At 56.1% G+C, this 15,162-nt stretch overlaps 1 protein-coding gene across 3 annotated transcripts; it reads right to left on the bottom strand.

Annotated features, from left to right (window-relative positions):
* Positions 1-19: 19 nt before the first annotated feature.
* ZMYND19 (zinc finger MYND-type containing 19) lies at positions 20-8,170 on the bottom strand. 3 transcript variants are annotated; one of them, XM_030818322.1, is made up of 6 exons: positions 7,868-8,170; positions 6,298-6,357; positions 5,357-5,463; positions 4,610-4,750; positions 930-1,110; positions 20-637 (listed from the first exon to the last, which is right to left on the bottom strand). In XM_030818322.1, the coding sequence occupies exons 1-6, from the start codon at positions 7,916-7,918 to the stop codon at positions 494-496; spliced, it is 684 nt and encodes a 227-aa protein (XP_030674182.1). In that variant the 5' UTR covers positions 7,919-8,170; the 3' UTR covers positions 20-493. The 3 variants fall into 3 exon arrangements, with proteins under 3 accessions (XP_030674182.1, XP_030674181.1, XP_030674183.1); XM_030818321.1 differs by lacking the exon at positions 7,868-8,170 and adding an exon at positions 7,047-7,855; XM_030818323.1 differs by lacking the exons at positions 6,298-6,357; positions 7,868-8,170 and adding an exon at positions 5,731-6,283.
* Positions 8,171-15,162: the final 6,992 nt, after the last annotated feature.

Raw genomic sequence — 15,162 nt, forward strand, 5'->3', positions numbered from 1 at the left:
GGAGGCGGAGCAGAGAATGTCCCAGAGGCTGGATGATTCCACCCCTTTACTTTGCCTTTGTGGACACAACGCCTGTGCAGGCCGCGCTCCATGGGGCTCCCGCGGCCCAGGGGAGAAGCTTCGGCTACAGGACGGTTTTTAGTCACGTGGCCTGACCGTTTGCCATTTGAGGATTACAGCAAATGATTCTATTTGTAATTTCTAGCCTTCCCATTGCCTCCCCCCAAAAAAAACTGTACATGAGTTTACAAACATATTAACATATAAATAATGAGAACCGTCCTGGTGGGAGCCTCCTCCGTTGTCTCTGCTGGAGATGAACACTGAGGGGCGCTGTAACCACATAGACTGCCTGTGACATCGGGAGTCTCACGGCAGCTGTCCTGGGCCCACAGCTGGCTTTTTTGGCACCTCCAGGTTCAACCACCAGTCTGTCTCTGCTGTGCCCAGGGTAGAGCCCGGAGGCTGTGAGTGTGTGCGGCTCCCCTGCCCGTCATCGCTCTGGCTCAAGCTCATGCTGGAAGGGACGCTTCCTCTCCCGACAGTGCTTCTTGTGGGCTGGCCAATCCTTCTGCTGGCACTGGGAGCCGCAGTACCGGGCCACCTGGCAGCGTCCACAGATGTTGAACTCCCGGAGCTGAAATACACAACACCTGTGGCTTCACCATCATGCCTGGGACGCAGTGTGGGGCAAAGACTGCATCTCACGGACAATCTGACAGACCCAGCAAAACACCACGTACCAAGGCTGGAGGGCCTGGGCCCTGGTACAAGGACAAAGGGAGACCAACCACCCTGGTGGAAAAGCCCAAGAGGTGCTAAGTGGTCTCCGGGGAATGGGACCCCACAGTGGGAGGGCAAGATCCCAAACCAAGGCTGGGCTACAGGGTAGAGGTGCCAGGGACCCGGCCGCACTGCAGCACACCAACCTGCTTCTCAATCACTGTGCAGGGAGGGTAGTGGCACTCGTAGTAGGTGCAAGAATTCTCCTCCTCTTCCACTACATCCCCGTTGGCATTATAGTACCGGGTCACATTCAGGACAGGAAACTGTTCTTCTATAGGGTCTGTAGGCAGCTGCTGAATTGCAAGCCAATACAAGCTTTGCTCCCTTAAAGAAAGAAGCAGACACTTCACTGCACTCTGGCCAAACGGGGTCAGCACACGGCTGACGATGCAATGACTCCATAGAGTGCCATCCTGCCCAGGACCACCGAGCCCGAATTCGAGTGTCCTTTGGCCCATCCCTGCTGCATGTGCTTTTCACCACCTGACAGTAAATACTGTGTCTCATCTTCCCACTAACCCATAAGCACGGCCTCATCTATCACTCTCTCCCCAGCACCTGGGACTGACAGGCAGACAGTAGGCAGGAGACAGGGCCCAGGTCAGGCCCCTGCGCAAAGCGAGGCGGCCCCTCTCCTTGCCCTTGACCCGCAGAGGTGCCCATTACTGCCCCGTCGGTCCACTTCCCCTTCCATGCCGGTAGCTGCCCTACGTCCGTCTAAAAACTCCTCCTGCTTGAGTAGGCCAGATGCCTACAACGGGAGAGTTCTACCAAGAACGGAGCCTCAAAGGCATGTGCTGTACAGAACAGACCCTGGAGCAAGCACTGGCTGCTCAGAGGCAAGCGTGGGCTGCCCCAGCCCTGCTGCATCACGGAGTAAAGGAGCTGCATAAACCACCCCACCAACCCCGTTCTCCGAGGCCAGACCCTGAGGAGACTTGGTTAAAACGGGGAAGGATCAGGACGTGGGAAGATGTTGGTGAGGTCCCACCAGACAGAGGCAAGTTTCAGACACTGCTGGCTTCTGAAGACAGAAGACGAAAACACCCCTTTGCCAAGAGGCCCCTTTTGTGGGGGCTGAGCTGACACAGTGCCAGGAAAGCAGAGCAATAGCCCAGGCCTGACAAAGACAGGGTGACCCCACCACAAAGAGCCGGACCACAGGGAGGCCACAGACCGGGATCCGGTCAGATGCACAGCACCCAGCCAGTCAGGACGTCAGGCCCACACTGGCCAGCTCTGACTTCTGCTCGTGGCCTGGGGTGCTGACCCAGCACAAGAGGCCCAACACCTGCTGGGTTCTAAAACCCCATGTTGGCAAACCAAAGATGGCCAAGTCTGATCGGTCCTGAGCCACCCCAGGCCCACCTCCTGCAGCAGGGGGTTGTGTAAGGCAGCAGCCCCAGCGCAACTCGTCCTGCTGTGCCCTCAGAGAATGGGCGTCCTGCCGTGCCTACGGAGAATGGGCTGACCAGGAGCATCAGCCCAAGACCCCCTTTCCAAACGGCTGTTCTTAATGGCAGTTCTCTCCTCTCCTGACTATAAAGGGTGCTGAGAGGATTCAAGGTAACTCAGTCACAGGCTGGCCGGACCCTGAGTCTTGTTGAGAACCGGCTGAAATGACCTGTACCATGGCAGGGACAGACAGCATTGCCAGGTGGAGTGGTGGGCAGTGGGGGAACTTGTGGAGTCGGGGAGGGCCCATCCCAGCATCAACACTGAGCATGTATCGATATGGGACAATGCAGGAGGAGATGCTACGGACGCTGCTCTGCCTGCCACGCACTCCTTCCCCTTCCCTTTTCATGTAGAAAAGTGACTCAAAGCGAGCTAACTACAGTCCATCCCAGGGCTTCCCCAGACACCACTAGAACAGGGTGCCTGCTTCACTCCACAGGTGCTAGGTAGTGCCCATGCTGCCTCCTGGAGAGGAGCCGGGAGTGGGGGCGCAGAGCTGGAGGCAGCAGCATCCCTGGCTCTCCACATTTCAGTCAGGATACCAAAATGTACCCTATTTTTGTTTCAGCCAAATTGATCTCTGTTTCTGTTTCTTGCAACCCAAAGTTCCAACTGACATAATCCCCGAAAGAATAAGAACCCCATTCAACAGTCTTGAGAGGACTGGCTTCACTCACAAGCAGCATGAGGAGGGTCAAAACTCTAATATTAGAGCAGGGACCGGGCGTGGTGGTGCACACCCATAATCCCAGCTACTCAAGAGGCTTGAGGTGGGGCCGGGCGTGGTGGCTCACACCTGTAATCCCAGCACTTTGGGAGGCTGAGGCAGGCGGATCACCTGAGGTCAGGAGTTCAAGACCAGCCTGGCCAACATGGCGAAATCCCACCTCTACTAAAAATACAAAAATTAGCCAGGCGTGGTGGTGGGCACCTGTAATCCCGGCTACTAGGAAGACTGAGGCAGAATTGCTTGTACCGGGCAGGCAGAAGCTACAGCAAGCCAAGATCGTGCCGCTCCAGCCTAGGCAACAGAGCCAGACTCTGTCTCAAAAAAAAAAAAAAAGGCTGAGGCAGGAAGATTCCCTGAAGCTAGGAGTTCAAGACCAGCCTCGAACTCAACATAGTGAGACCCATCTGTAAAATCAATTAATTCAATGAAATAAACAGAGCAGGGAACAAAACCACCAGCCCAACAAGAATGAAAGACTCTGCAGGCTCTGCTTTCGTCCTGAGAGGCCCAGTGAGGAAGGGATGGGGGGCATTTACAGGACTCCCTCCAGGGTGGCAGGAACAGCAGTTTGGGGGTGGCATTTTGGAGGCCTGGGGACTGTCCCCACATCACCAACCAGTGTGTCAGGTGCTCCCACTGTTTCCACCTCGGCTGCACAGGGCTCTGGCATGACTCTGAGGTGACAACTGCAAAGATTCTACCCACAGCCACCAACCATCACCAAGCCCGAAACACTAAACCTTACCAGTGTTGCTGACAACCATCTGCTAGGACAGTTCGCACTGCCTGCACCAGGAAAGGCTGCCCAGAGGCTTGAGGACGTGCCCAGAAGCCCCAAGGCGCCGGGGGAACATGTCAGTGAAGCGTGGGTGGCTGGTGACTCCTTGGCTCAACTGGGCTCCCAACCCCCATCCTGCTGGTCCCTTGGCTCTTCCCAAAGGGTCCACGAAGTTCACAGCCTGGCTGGTTCTAGGGCCAACAGGAACTGCCCTCCCAGGTGGGAAGCCCATGCAAAGCACTACTTTCAGGATCACAGGCAGGTGGGGGGCCGAGGGCTGAGCCCTGAACCACTCTCCGCTTTAAACCTTTGCTTAAGGAAAACTGTTTAGCAAAAGGAACAACAAAAAGACCCATCTGTGTGCACAAAAAGGAATCCTGAGGTGAGGAGAGAAGGAAGGAATCCTGAGGTGAGGAGAGAAGGAAGGAATCCTGAGGTGAGGAGAGAAGGAGGGAATCCTGAGGTGAGGAGAGAAGGAAGGAATCCTGAGGTGAGGAGAGAAGGCTGATGCCTCCCAGGGGTGTGGGGCAGAAGCCCTGCTCACACCGAGTCCGGATGCTGGCCCTGCCCTGGAGCAGGCAGCCCTTCTCCCCACTTTGTCATGCCAATTAAAGGGAGGTTCCCAGAGCCAATTATGAGAAGAGCAACACAAAAACACACACCATCAAGATCCTTCCCGCTCCCATGAAGAAAAGGAGGATTCCACACCTTGAGGAAAAACAATGAAAGTCCCAAAATACACAGAAGCATCAGGGCTCAGAGGAGAAACACGAGACTCTCTTGGAAACAAGAGCTTTGGAGGTGGCCCTCCTCAAAAGGCACCTCTGCCGGCATCGCCAGGCCCTGAGAAGACCCACCTCTGTTTGCTAGAGGTCTCTTCAGCCTTGGGCCGCCAGCCCCACGGCACCAGTTGCAGGTTGTCCAGGCGATTGTCCACGGTCACAGCATTGAGGTGCACCACCTGGAAGCCCGGGGCCACGCCCCCCCGGTGCCGCTCCCTAGAAACAGACAGTAAACCCTGCATCTAACCCTGCATCGCTGCCTCCCACCCTCACGGATATTTCTGGTCAGGCACCAAAGTCCTTCCAGGAAGAAATGTCAGCCATGTGATCTGATCAGGCCCCTGGTCCTTTGGATGAGGGTACCTCAGGCAGAACAGCTGAGAGAAACCCAAGCACCTGATCTGTGGCCCAAACAGGACAGGGACACAGGGAGGACCCGGCCCCTGGACTTCGGAGCACAGACAGCCAAAACTGTAACGCAAAACCACCTGAGCAGATGGCCTCGAGACAGCTCCCCATCTGAGTGGTCCCTACCATGCACACTGGGGGGCTCAGCGAAACCCAGCAAGGGGAGCAACCACTGTTCTCCAGAGGCCGCCAGTCCCAGGCAAGCTCCCAGCAGAAAGTCCACTTGGTGTTTGAAGTGTAATATACAAATCATTCATTCCTTTGGGTTAGTGGTGCAGGACACAAAAATAATTGGGAGATTCAGGGAAGGCAAGGCAGGGCTTTAGCAGGGCAGGGGGCTCCAGGCGCCCTGTGCCATCGGAGCTCACCCAGAAGCCCAGTGGCGGGGGGCAGAGACAGCTAGGAAACACCCACCACAGCAGCTCATGAAGGAGTCTCCCAGAGCCCCTTCCTCGGTTCTTGTCAAAGGCATAGGCAAATATCTTAGCACCATTTCCATCTGCATCCACTTCCATTCGGGCCTGAGAAGAAACAAGGGAAAGAGCTGTTAAAAAACCTCCAATTCTCAGCAACACTTCAATTCCCTCTTAGAAAAACCAAGTGAAACAAGCAAGCCAGAGGGACAAATGCCAGCCCTGTCCCTGAGACCCTGGGGAGTGCAGAGCTTCCCACAGGCACATGGCTCCCAGGGGCCAGTGTGGCCCACCACCGCTCTGTCTATTAGGGCAAGAAACACTCACAAACAACTCTGCAAAATACAATGGACATAGACAAATACATTTTCCTACCCTTAAAAAAAGCCCACGGTGCAGTGAGATAGAGAACCCCCTGGACAGGTCACTACTGTGAATGTGTGGGGCACAGAGATAAAGCGTGGTGAGGGAGGCCAAGCTCAGCGGCAGGAACGGAAGCTGGGAAGAGGCAGGAAGACCCCATGAGAGCAGAGAACGAGAGGCAGCTGGGCAGCCAGGAGGGGCTGCTAGGGCAGGCCCAGCAGAGGTGGCTAGCTCTAAAGAGCAGGGTTTTCGAGCTAACAGACATGGTCCACGTGACACAAGCAGAAACGTGAGAACATTCCATTTGCTTTCAAGAAGAGCTGGCAGCTGGGGTGAAAGTGAGGAAAGATCCTGTCGCCAGGCCGCGTGGGCCACAGTGGGCTCCAGTGGCAGCAACAGCCAGGTTCTGCAGGGCCATGGCTCGATGTGGGGCTGAGGGCTCAGGGCTCACAGGCCAGTACCAGATGTCCACTTGTGGGGCCGCCTGCTCTTGCAGCACAGGGGAGAGAGCTCGTTCCTCGTGACCCTCCTGGGCACTGACCACAAGCATCAGGGGAGGGAACAGCCATCCTTACTTACCTCAAAGGAGTAGCTCTCCACCAGCGGGATGTCCTGCTCATCGATCAGCGTGTATTTGGTCTGGAAATTAACCACGTTTCAAATCATTACATTTGGGATCTGCGTGAGGTGCAGTAACCTTATAACCAGAAAAGGCAGGAGCCTGCTGCGTTTTCCTGTGAAGTGGAAAGTAACTACAGGCCTCTTCAGACCAAGACAGCTCAGCACGTGGGGGCCTCATTCCACCATTTGGGGTGGTGCAGTCTATGCCAAAACACAGGCAGACGGGTTAAAAGCCAGCTGCCCACTTTAGTCTGCGCCAGAGGAGCTGGTATCAGGCTTCATCCTCGCAGGCCTAACCCCAACAGTGGCAATGAACATTTAACGCACCAATAAACCTAGGCAGAGACGGTTTCACCGAGCTGAGGGAGGGGCTGGGGCTGAGGCAGAAGAGCCAGAAGGTTTTGATTAGGGTGTGTTTATTAAGCTGAGCTGCTCACTGAATTACCCTTTTTAAAAAAGCTTTTTGTCCATCTGAGATGTTCCAAAGAAAAGCTGTAAGGGATGACAATGCCATCAGTGGTGGAGTTAGAAGGGGTCTCTGGTCTCCGACCCGACTGGAGAGCCCACCCTTCCCTGGTGGAAAAAAGCCTCCTCCCCAGCAGGCCCTGCCTATGCTCCTGCAGCAGGGGCAGGAAACAGGAACAGGTCCCAGAACGGGCCAGTCTCCCTCTTGGCAGTTTTTCTTCTGGGATCTGAACCTGTTTTACCTGACGCCGCCTGACACTGCCTCGGCTCCTCTCTCCCACCAGAAACTGCAGCCGCTGGTGACGGGAACAGGGCTCCCATCCGAGTAAGGACCCTGGCTGGTGCAGCTGCACAGGTGGCTCCGAGAAACCGCCAAGGCTCAATGCCCACAGGTGCCACGGAATCCCCAGCCTCAAACGTGGAGCGTGGGGGCCAGGTAAGAAGAGAAGTCGAGGAAAGCCCTGAGTCTGCAGCATCAGGACCCAGGCTTCTTCCTCTCTGCTCCGAGTCTGAGGCTTAGCCTAACGTGGCCAACCCCGGCAGCGTTAAAACGAGCCTGAAGCCCTGCTGAGAACTGGGAGGCACAGAAGAGCCCACACCAGACCCGCCTCGGCGAGAGGTGTGGAAGTGGCGCTGCCTCGGAAAGGGCGCTGTGTTTAAACCGTGTGGCCGCACCGGCAGCCTGGACGCCGCGCTAGGCCCCGGATCGCCGACACCACGGGGAGGGCTCCGGGAGAACGCGGCTCGGGCTGGAGCCACGCATCTCCGCACCCGGCTCCGGACAGGGCCGTGGCCTCCACCTCCGGCAGGGCAGGGCCGAGGGTGGCCAGGTGCGTCCCAGAGCCGAGGGGTGCGTGCCCGCCGGCCTGCGAGAGGAAGCTGCACCCGCGCGGGGCCAGCAGTCGGGCCCGCGCAGCGTCCCCCGCCCCGCTGGGGCCCATCCCGGGCTCCGCTCCCCCGCCCCGGCCGCCGCCCGCACAACCGCCCCCGGCCCCGGCCCCCGGCCCAGCGCGGAGGCCAGGACGGGAGAGACGAGCCGGGTCGCGGGCTCCGCGCCGCTCACCTTCCCGGCCACCCGGCCGAGCCGCACGATACCCAATTTGAAGTCGGTCATGGCCGGGCCTGCGCTCTCGGCCGGCAGCGCCGCTCCCTCGGGAGGCGCCGGGCGGGGGCCGGGGCGAGGCCGCGGCGCGCCGGGGCAGTACGGGACCGGAGCCGGGGTCGGGGTAGCAGCCAGGCGGGCCCCGGGCGGGACGAGGCTGGGCCGGGCTCGGGCCTCCGCCGCCGCCTCGCGCCCGCCGGACCTGCCACGCGCCGCCGCCGCCGCTGCCGCCGCCGCCGCCGCCACCGCGCGCACCACAGCTAGCGGAGCGGAGGGGCGGGGCGCAGGCCGGGACACACCCCCCGGCCCGCCGCCGCTCGTCCAATCGCTAGGCGCGCACGGCGCCGACCGTGGCGCGCCGCGCCGCAGCAACCAATAGGAGGAGGGCGAGTGCGCCGGCGCTCTGGGGAGCGGGGCGAGCGCGGGGGAGGGGCGAGGCCGGGGGCGGTGCCTGCGCGCGCCGACGTCAGTTTCGCGGGAAGCTTTGTGCCGGCAGCGGCGCCGCGCCTAGAGGGGTAGTGCGGAGCGTGGTTGGGGACTCGCGCCGGGTCCGTGGAGCTCTGCGAGCCGGCCGCTCTTCGCCTCCCTTGCGGTGGCCCCCGTAAGCTGTTTCCCGCCGCCGTCCTGGCCCCGAGCGCGGAAGGAGGAGGCGGACGGAGCCCGTGTGGGGTCCTCTGGGCGGGTGGGGAGCGGGCGAGGCGGGCTAGGAAGAGGCCGTTGCCGCGGGACGTGGGTGTTCCTGGAGAGACCGCGGACTCCCGGCCCACGCGACCCGGAGGGTGCGGCCTCCCGCGTAGCCTTCTCGGAGCCGCCGGTTCCTCAGCCTCGGGGACGGCTGACCGCCAGAGCAGCCTGGTCCAAGGCGTCTCGAAACGGAACTCCAGTGAGGCCCATTAGGCTCCGCGGGAAAGCCGAGACCCGCTTAGGGAGGGACTGGGTACGCCGTGGTGGGCAGCGTGGCTCCCCTGCAGCCTGGAGCGAACGGGGCTAGGTCCTGAGTCCTGCTCCGCCGGTGTCCAGTCGACCGTGAGGAGGCCTTACCCTGCCTCAAGGGCGACTCCGGCACCTGAGGAGCTGCACAGGCTCCTTTCTGGCTTGCTGGGTTCCGTTTTCTTTTCTTGCTTTTTTTTTTCTTTCTTTTTTGAGCCAGAGTTTTGCACTGTCACCCAGGCTAGAGTGCAGTGGCACGATCTCGGCTGACTGCAGCCTCTGCCTCTCGGGTTCAAGCGATTATCCTGCCTCAGCCTCCCGAGTAGCTGGGATTACAGGCACGCGCCACCATGTCCGGCTAATTTTTGTATTTTTAATAGAAGTGAGGTTTTGCCATGTTGGCCAGGATGGTCTCGAACTCCCAATCTCAGGTGATCTGCCCACCTCGGCCTCCCAAAGTGCTGGCCTCCCAAAGTTCATGAGTGAGCCCAGACATTCCATCTCTGGGTCCCCTGGTACTTGCCAGTACCCCAGGCACCCTAGAGGAGTGAAGGGGCTGATGAGTCCTGGCCTGCCTGAGACACACATTGGGGTTCAGGCTGGGCCTTGCTCAAAACATGCCTGTCTGGCCGGGGGCGGTGGCTCCCGCCTGTAATCCTAGCGCTTTGGGAGGCCGAGGCGGGCGGATCACGAGGTCAGGAGCTGGCGACCATCCTGGCTAACATGGTGAAACCCCGTCTCTACTAAAAATACAAAAAAAAAAGCCGGGTGTGGTGGCAGGTGCCTTTAGTCCCAGATACTCCAGAGGCTGAGGCAGGAGAACGGCGTGAACCCGGGAGGCGGAGCTTGCAGTGAGCCGAGATCACGCCACTGCACTCCAGCCTGGGCGACAGAGCGAGACTCCGTCTCAAAAAAAAAAAAAAAGTACCTGCCCTACCAATGTCAACCTCATGGAGTTGCAATGGTGTGATGAGATTATGAGCAACTGCTTTGTGAAAAGAAGTGGAGCTTGGTGGGTGCTCCCTAGGGTAGTTGAAAAGCACTGGTGTCAGTCCAGGTTCCCCCAGAGGTTGACTTGAAACGGATTCGAGTTCAAATTTTGTCTGGGCCTGGTGGCTCACACCTGTAATCCCAGCACTTTGGGAGGCCAAGGCAAGTGGGTCACCTGAGGTCAGGAGTTCAAGACCAGCTTGGCCAACAGGGTGAAACCCCGTTTCCACTAAAAATACAAAAATTAGCGGATGTGGTGGCACACACTTGTATTCCCAGCTACTTGGGAGGCTGAGGCAGGAGAATTGCTTGAACCCAGGAGGTGGAGGTTGCAGTGAGCCAAGATTGTGCCACCACACTCCAGTCTGGGCAACAGAGTGAAACTCTGTCTCAAAAAAAAAAAAAAGTCCAAATTGTTAGCTTGAGGGAAGACCCCAGGAGACACCAGCAGGAGAGTAGGGGCATGAGGCAGGGAAGGGGGTGCTACCAGTCCAGTTGCTGTGGCAGGAGGTTGTGTAGGTACCATCCTCAGAGTCCCTCCCCGAGGGCCAGGGGAGCCAAGGCATTCACCCCTCACCCTGCTGCGGGGGGCCCCAGCGTTCACCCCTCACCTTGCTGTCATTGGTTGGAGGCTGTTGCTGGCAAGGTGACTCCTTGGCTCCAAAGCCGAGAAAGACTTGCAGGTGTTGACACAGCGCAGTGCTGTGGGCAGTGCCCAGCTGGCTTGGGAACTCATACCTAGTCCACCACAAGCCGGCTGCTTTATCTACACATTCTACCCAAGTATGAATGTGGCACCCCTGCCTCTGTGTCCTGCGAGGGTGGAATTATGTAACGCTGGGGCGGCGCTTCCTCTCATTGCAGCATCCCTCTCCCATGGGCAGGCACCTTAAAAAGAAGCCCTTGACGCCCCCGTCCCTTTCTGGCCACTGCCTCATTTTCCTGCTTCCCATCCCAGCAAAAGTTTTTAACAGGTTTGTACTTGGCGTCTCCTCTTATCTCCTAGTTAATTCGTTTTCTATCGCTTTATAACAACCACAAAAGAGCACCCATTTATTATCTCACGGTTCTGCGTGTTAGAAGTGCAGGTGGGTTTGACTGGCGTCTCTGCTGCAGGTCTCAGGGCTGAAATCAGGGTGTCAGCTGCCTCAGCTCTTAGCAGGGGCCCTAGGGGAGACCTGGGCTACAGGCTCCTTCAGGTTTTTGACATTCATCTCCACGTGGTTGTACGAGGTCTCCGCTTGCTGGCTGGTGGCCTGGGGTTGTTCTCAGCTTCTAGAGGTCACTCACATCTTCAAAACCAGCAAGACTTTCTTTTTTTTTTAGACAGAGTCTGGCTGTGTCACCCAGGCCGGAGTGCAGTGGTACAATCTTGGGTCACTGCCACCTCCACCTCCCGGGTTCAAGTGATTCTCCTGCCTCAGCTTCCCGAGTAGCTGGGACTACAGGTGCCCGCCACCATGCCCAGCTAATTTTTATATTTTTAGTAGACATGGTTTCGCCATGCCAGCCAGGCTAGTCTCGAACTCCTGGCTTCAAGTGATCCGCCCGCCTCGGCCTCCCAAAATGCTGGGATTACAGGTGTGAGCCACTGCGCCCGGCCAGAGCCAGCCTTTTTAGTCCTTCACGTCTTTGATCCTTTCTTTCTCATTTCTCCCACCTTCAGCTGGAGAAAGCTTTATGCCTTTATGTATTCCTGTGATTAGATTGGGTCCACCCAGATAAACAGGATAATCTCCCTATTTTAAGGTCACTAATTGGCAACCTACTTACATCTGCAAAATCCCTTTTGGTATGTAACATAATATTACAGGTGCAGGCATGAGGGCGTGACACCTTTGGGGGCATTCTGCCTACCGCCCAAGTCTCCTGGCAGCCCACTCCAGCTGGACTTTCACCCCTCCCACTGCTGAAATTGCTCCACACCAATGAACAAAATCAATGAAAGCCCCTGCTCATACTCAACTGAGGGGGGCAGTAATGAGGAACCATACGCCGCGTTGGCCAGTGAGAAATGCAATGGGGAGAACAAGTCCATCACCATAAGGCAGTCAGAGGCCCTGCTGCAGGGGTGGGCAGAGCCGTCCTCTGAGAAAACAGCATTGAACATGCAGTGGAAGGAGATGGAGTGAGCCGTGTGGCTATACAGGGCAGAACATTCTTGGCAGAAGGAACAGCCTGTGCAGAGGCCCTAAGCTGGGACACGTCTGGCACGTTTGGAAATGGAGAGGTGGGGCTGGGTGTGGTGGCTCACTTTGGGAGGCCGGGGTGGGTGGATCACTTGAGGCCAGGCATTCAACACCAACCTGGCCAACAGGGCAAAACCCTGTCTCTACTAAAAATACAAAAATTAGCCAGGTGTGGTGGTGCATGCCTGTAATCCCAGCTACTCAGGAGGCTGAGGCGGGAGAATTGCTTGAACCCAGGAGGCAGAGGTTGCAGTGAGCCAAGATTGCTCCACTGCACTCCAGCCTGGGCAACGGAGCAAGACTCTGTCAAGAAAGAAAATGGATGGCCTGAATCTGGGAGGTGGAGCTTGCAGTGAGCCTAGATTGCACCACTGCACTCCAGCCTGGGCGACAGAGCAAGACTCTGTCTCAAAAGAAAGAAAATGGAGAGGTGGCCGATGCACTGGCCACTGAGAAGCAGCAGCACATGCGGCGGCTGGAGGGGCGGCAAGTACAGGATGAACATTCAGATCCGAAATCTGAGATGCTGCAAAATCTGAACCTTGTAAGCACTGACATGACACTCAAAGGAAGTGCTCATTGGAGCATTTTGGATTTTGGATATGGAAAGCGCCATCAGGCAAGTATAATACAAATAGTCCAAAATCCAAAATCTGAAACACTTCTGGTCCCGAGCATTTTGGATAAGGGACACAACCTCTCCTGGTAAGTGGTGATGTTTGGACGTGTAGTGGAGGGGTGTGTATGTCAGGATGGGCCTGGGTATGCTGCAGTAACAACCCCAAGTTCTCAGCGGCTTAGCCAAATAAAAATGTGTTACTTATGCTGCATGTTAAGGTTACAAGGCAGTTGAATGTATAAGTAGAATATGTTTGAGTATAGAGTTCACAGAGATGTCCAGCCTGGGAATATAAGTTTGGCATCATGGCCGGGCGTGGTGGCTCACGCCTGTACTCCCAGCATTTTGGGAGGCTGAGGTGGGCAGATCACGAGGTCAGGAGTTCAAGACCAGCTTGGCCAACATGGTGAAACCCCGTCTCTACTAAAAATACAAAAATTAGCCGGATGTGGTGGTGTGCACCTGTATTCCCAGCTACTCGGGAGGCTGAGGCGGGAGAATGACTTGAACCTGGGAGGCGGATGTTGCAGTGAGCCGAGATCATGCCATTGCACTCCAGCCTGAGCAATAGAGTGAGACTCTGTCTCAAAAAAACAAAAAAAAAGTTTGGCATCATTGGCACATTTATTATATTTAAAGCTCTCTTAGAGACAGGTGCAGTGGCTCACACCTGTAATCCCTGCACTTTGGGAGGCTGAGGTGGGTGGATCGCTTGAGCCCAGGAGTTTGAGACCAGGCTGGGCAACATGGCAGGATGCTGTCTCTACAAAAAAACACAAAAATTAGCCAGGCATGGTGGCCCATGCCTGTAGTCACAGCTACTTGGGAGGCTGGGGTGGAAGGATCGCCTGAGCCTGGGGACGTTGAGGCTGCAGTGAGCCGTGATGGGGCCACTGCACTCCAGCCTGGGTGACAGAGTGAGACCCTGAATTTTGGAGGGACACAAGCATTCAAACCATAGCAAAACTCATAAAACTGGATGAGATTATCACGAGGGAAAACGTGGATGTAGAGAGTGCAGCACTATTCACAAGAGCAAAGACGTGGAATCAACCTAAATGCTGCTGTCCCGGTGGCTCAGGCCTGTAATCTCAGCACTTTGGGAGGACGAGGCGGGCAGATCACCTGAGGTCAGGAGTTCGAGACCATCTTGGCCAACATGGTGAAACCCCGTCTCTACTAAAAATACAAAAATTAGCTGGGCGTGATGGTGTGTGCCTGTAATCCCAGCTACTTGAGAGGCTGAGGCAGGAGAATCGCTTAGTCTAGGAGGCGGAGGTTGCAGTGAGCCAAGATTGCGCCACTGCACCCAGCCTGGGCGACAGAGCAAGACTCAGTCTCAAAAAAAAAAAAAAAAAAAAGAAGCTGTGGTACATATACACCATGGAATACTATGCAGCCATAAAAAATGAGAGCATGTCTTTTGTGGGAACATGGATGGAGCTGGAGGCCATCATCCTTAGCAAACTAACACAGAACAGAAAACCAAATACCACATGTTCTCACTTATAAGTGGGAGCTAAATGATGAGAGCTTATGAACACAAAGAAGAAAACGATACTGGGCTTAATGCCTGGATGATGAGGTAATATGTACAACAAACCCGGTGACAGGTGTTTACCTATGTAACAAACCTCACGTATCCCCAAACCTAAAGTAAAAGTTTAAAGTTAGGCCGGGCGTGGTGGCTCACACCTGTAATCCCAGCACTTTGGGAGGCCGAGGTGGGTGGATCACGTGAGGTCAGGAGTTCAAGACCAGTCTGGCCAACATGGCAGAAACCTGTTTGTAAACCTCTACTAAAAATACAAAAATCAAGGCCAGGCGCGGTGACTTACGCCTGTAATCCCAGCACTTTGGGAGGCCGAGGAGGGCGGATCATCTGAGGTCAGGAGTTTGAGACCAGCTTGACCAACATGGAGACACCCCATCTCTACTAAAAATATAAAAATTAGCCGGGTGTGCTGGCAGGCGCCTGTAATCCCAGCTACTTGGGAGGCTGCAGCATGAGAATCCCTTGAACCCAGAAGTTGCAGTGAGCCAACATGATGCCACTGCACTCCAGCCTGGGCGACAGAGGAAGATAATAGATCAAAAAAAAAATAATAAAAATTTACATTCAATAAATAAAATTTTTAAAAGGATATTTATATCCGTGTAGTATGTGAAGTAAAAAGATAAAACTCACTTTTTAAGTAAAAACAGTCGTCTTCTTGAATTATGTTGTAATCTTTATCAGAAAAAAATGGGAAGTTATTATTTTTTTTTTATTTGAGACAGAGTCCTGCTGTCACCTAGGCTGGAGTGCAGTGGTAAGATCTCCGCTCACTGCAAGCTCCGCCTCCCAGGTTCACGCCATTCTGCCTCAGCCTCCAGAGTAGCTGGGACTACAGGCGCCCGCCGCTAATTTTTTGTATTTTTAGTAGAATTGGGGTTTCACCGTGTTAGCCAGGATGGTCTCGATCTCCTGACCTCGTGATCCGCCCGCCTTGGACTCCCAAAGTGCAGGGATTACAGGCATGAGCCAC

This window comes from Nomascus leucogenys, chromosome 8, assembly GCF_006542625.1.
Source record: "Nomascus leucogenys isolate Asia chromosome 8, Asia_NLE_v1, whole genome shotgun sequence".
Classification (NCBI taxonomy): Eukaryota; Metazoa; Chordata; class Mammalia; order Primates; family Hylobatidae; genus Nomascus; species Nomascus leucogenys.

What these genes read in the sequence shown, in the direction of transcription:
- ZMYND19 (XM_030818321.1), bottom strand. Translation starts at nt 7,280, where the DNA reads ATGCTGCAGACTCAGGGCTTTCCTCGACTTCTCTTCTTACCTGGCCCC. An exon ending in GCAGTGTCAGGCGGCGTCAG is followed by an intron (nt 6,358 to 7,046) that starts GTAAAACAGGTT and finishes GTTAATTTCCAG; the next exon opens with ACCAAATACACGCTGATCGA. An exon ending in GCACAGTGATTGAGAAGCAG is followed by an intron (nt 638 to 929) that starts GTTGGTGTGCTG and finishes TGTGTATTTCAG; the next exon opens with CTCCGGGAGTTCAACATCTG.